This window comes from Pecten maximus, unplaced genomic scaffold (genome assembly GCF_902652985.1).
Source record: "Pecten maximus unplaced genomic scaffold, xPecMax1.1, whole genome shotgun sequence".
In the NCBI taxonomy this organism is placed as follows: Eukaryota; Metazoa; Mollusca; class Bivalvia; order Pectinida; family Pectinidae; genus Pecten; species Pecten maximus.
Window position 1 is genome coordinate 123086 of NW_022982843.1, and position 1251 is coordinate 124336.

General features: G+C 44.2%; 1 protein-coding gene across 1 annotated transcript; it reads left to right on the top strand.

Annotated features, from left to right (window-relative positions):
* Positions 1-228: 228 nt before the first annotated feature.
* LOC117321034 lies at positions 229-636 on the top strand. Its single transcript, XM_033875513.1, has one exon. The coding sequence runs from the start codon at positions 229-231 to the stop codon at positions 634-636; it is 408 nt and encodes a 135-aa protein (XP_033731404.1).
* The last annotated feature ends 615 nt before the right edge of the window (positions 637-1251 follow it).

A 1251-nucleotide genomic window follows, 5' to 3' on the forward strand; every position in this document is an offset into this window, starting at 1 on the left:
ACTTTTCAGAACTTGGAAAAGGTTGTGTTGAGCCCAAATTTCAGGGAGTATCCGCAAAGAATTTGGAACATGGATGAAACTGGATAGACTCTTGCACACAAACCAGGTAAGGTGATGGCAAGAAAGGGCCCCAGGACCATCCACGGTAAAGCGTCATGTTCAAGTGAGCTAGTTACAGTTATAGCTTGTGGAAATGCGGCTGGGTCTTACATACCCCCTCACTTCATAATGCCGGGCAAGACGAAGAGAAAGCTAGAAGGGTACGAAATCGAGTCCGTAATGGACGATGACTCGTCTATCAAAGGGGCCAATTTCTCTGTTTCAGATTCTGGGTGGACGAAAGATGGTATAGCTAAACTCTGGTTCTCTGAAACATTTATCAAAAACATCGGTCAAGCAAGACCACAATTACTTATTTGCGACGGACATGGCTCTCATAACAATGTAGAGTTGATAGAATTAGCGCGGGAAAATGACATAGTCATTATCGAACTTCCAAGTCACACAAGCAACTGGACACAACCTTTTGACCGCACGGTTTTCAAATCTCTAAAAAGTCCCCGGAACAGGGTATTAGATGACTTTATCCAGAACACTGGGGTTGCTGTGGGCCATCGTCAGTTTCTCAATGTTTAATCTTGCTTGGCAAGCTACAATGTCTCTAAGCATTATTCAGAATGGATTCAGAGCGAGTGGTATTTACCACACGCCACCAGAGTTACCCGATGTAGGCAACGAATCGTCAGTTAGCGAGGAGATTACTGTTCAGAAAGCTCAGGATGTTGAGGTAACGGTACAGAGCGAGACTCTGACCACGCCTGACAATGTGACATCGGTGACGCTTTCAGTGCCGCTCAACATAGAGGGCCCTTTTGACTTGCCTTTTGTTCTTGATCCATTTGGGGGTTTAGTCATGGATCCTAGTAGCGTTGATGATCTGTCTCTCGAAAATACAGAAACAACTGAATGTACATCCATAGAAGCATTGGATGTTATTGAATCAACATTAACAACCGAGCAAAAGCTGAGTTTCCAAGCTACCCTATTGTCTGATTCAACCCTGAAGGATGGAATGTTTGAAACGTGAGAGTTTTATCACAACAAAGGCAGTGATGTAGACTCACAGAATTCAACAACTGTTGTCTCTTCTTCATCGATGTCCTCTGCCGATGTCTTCTTATGCCAATTCGTCACCAACTCTACCTTTCACCGATATCACAAAGGTCCCTGCTAGCACGTCCTTTTCACTTT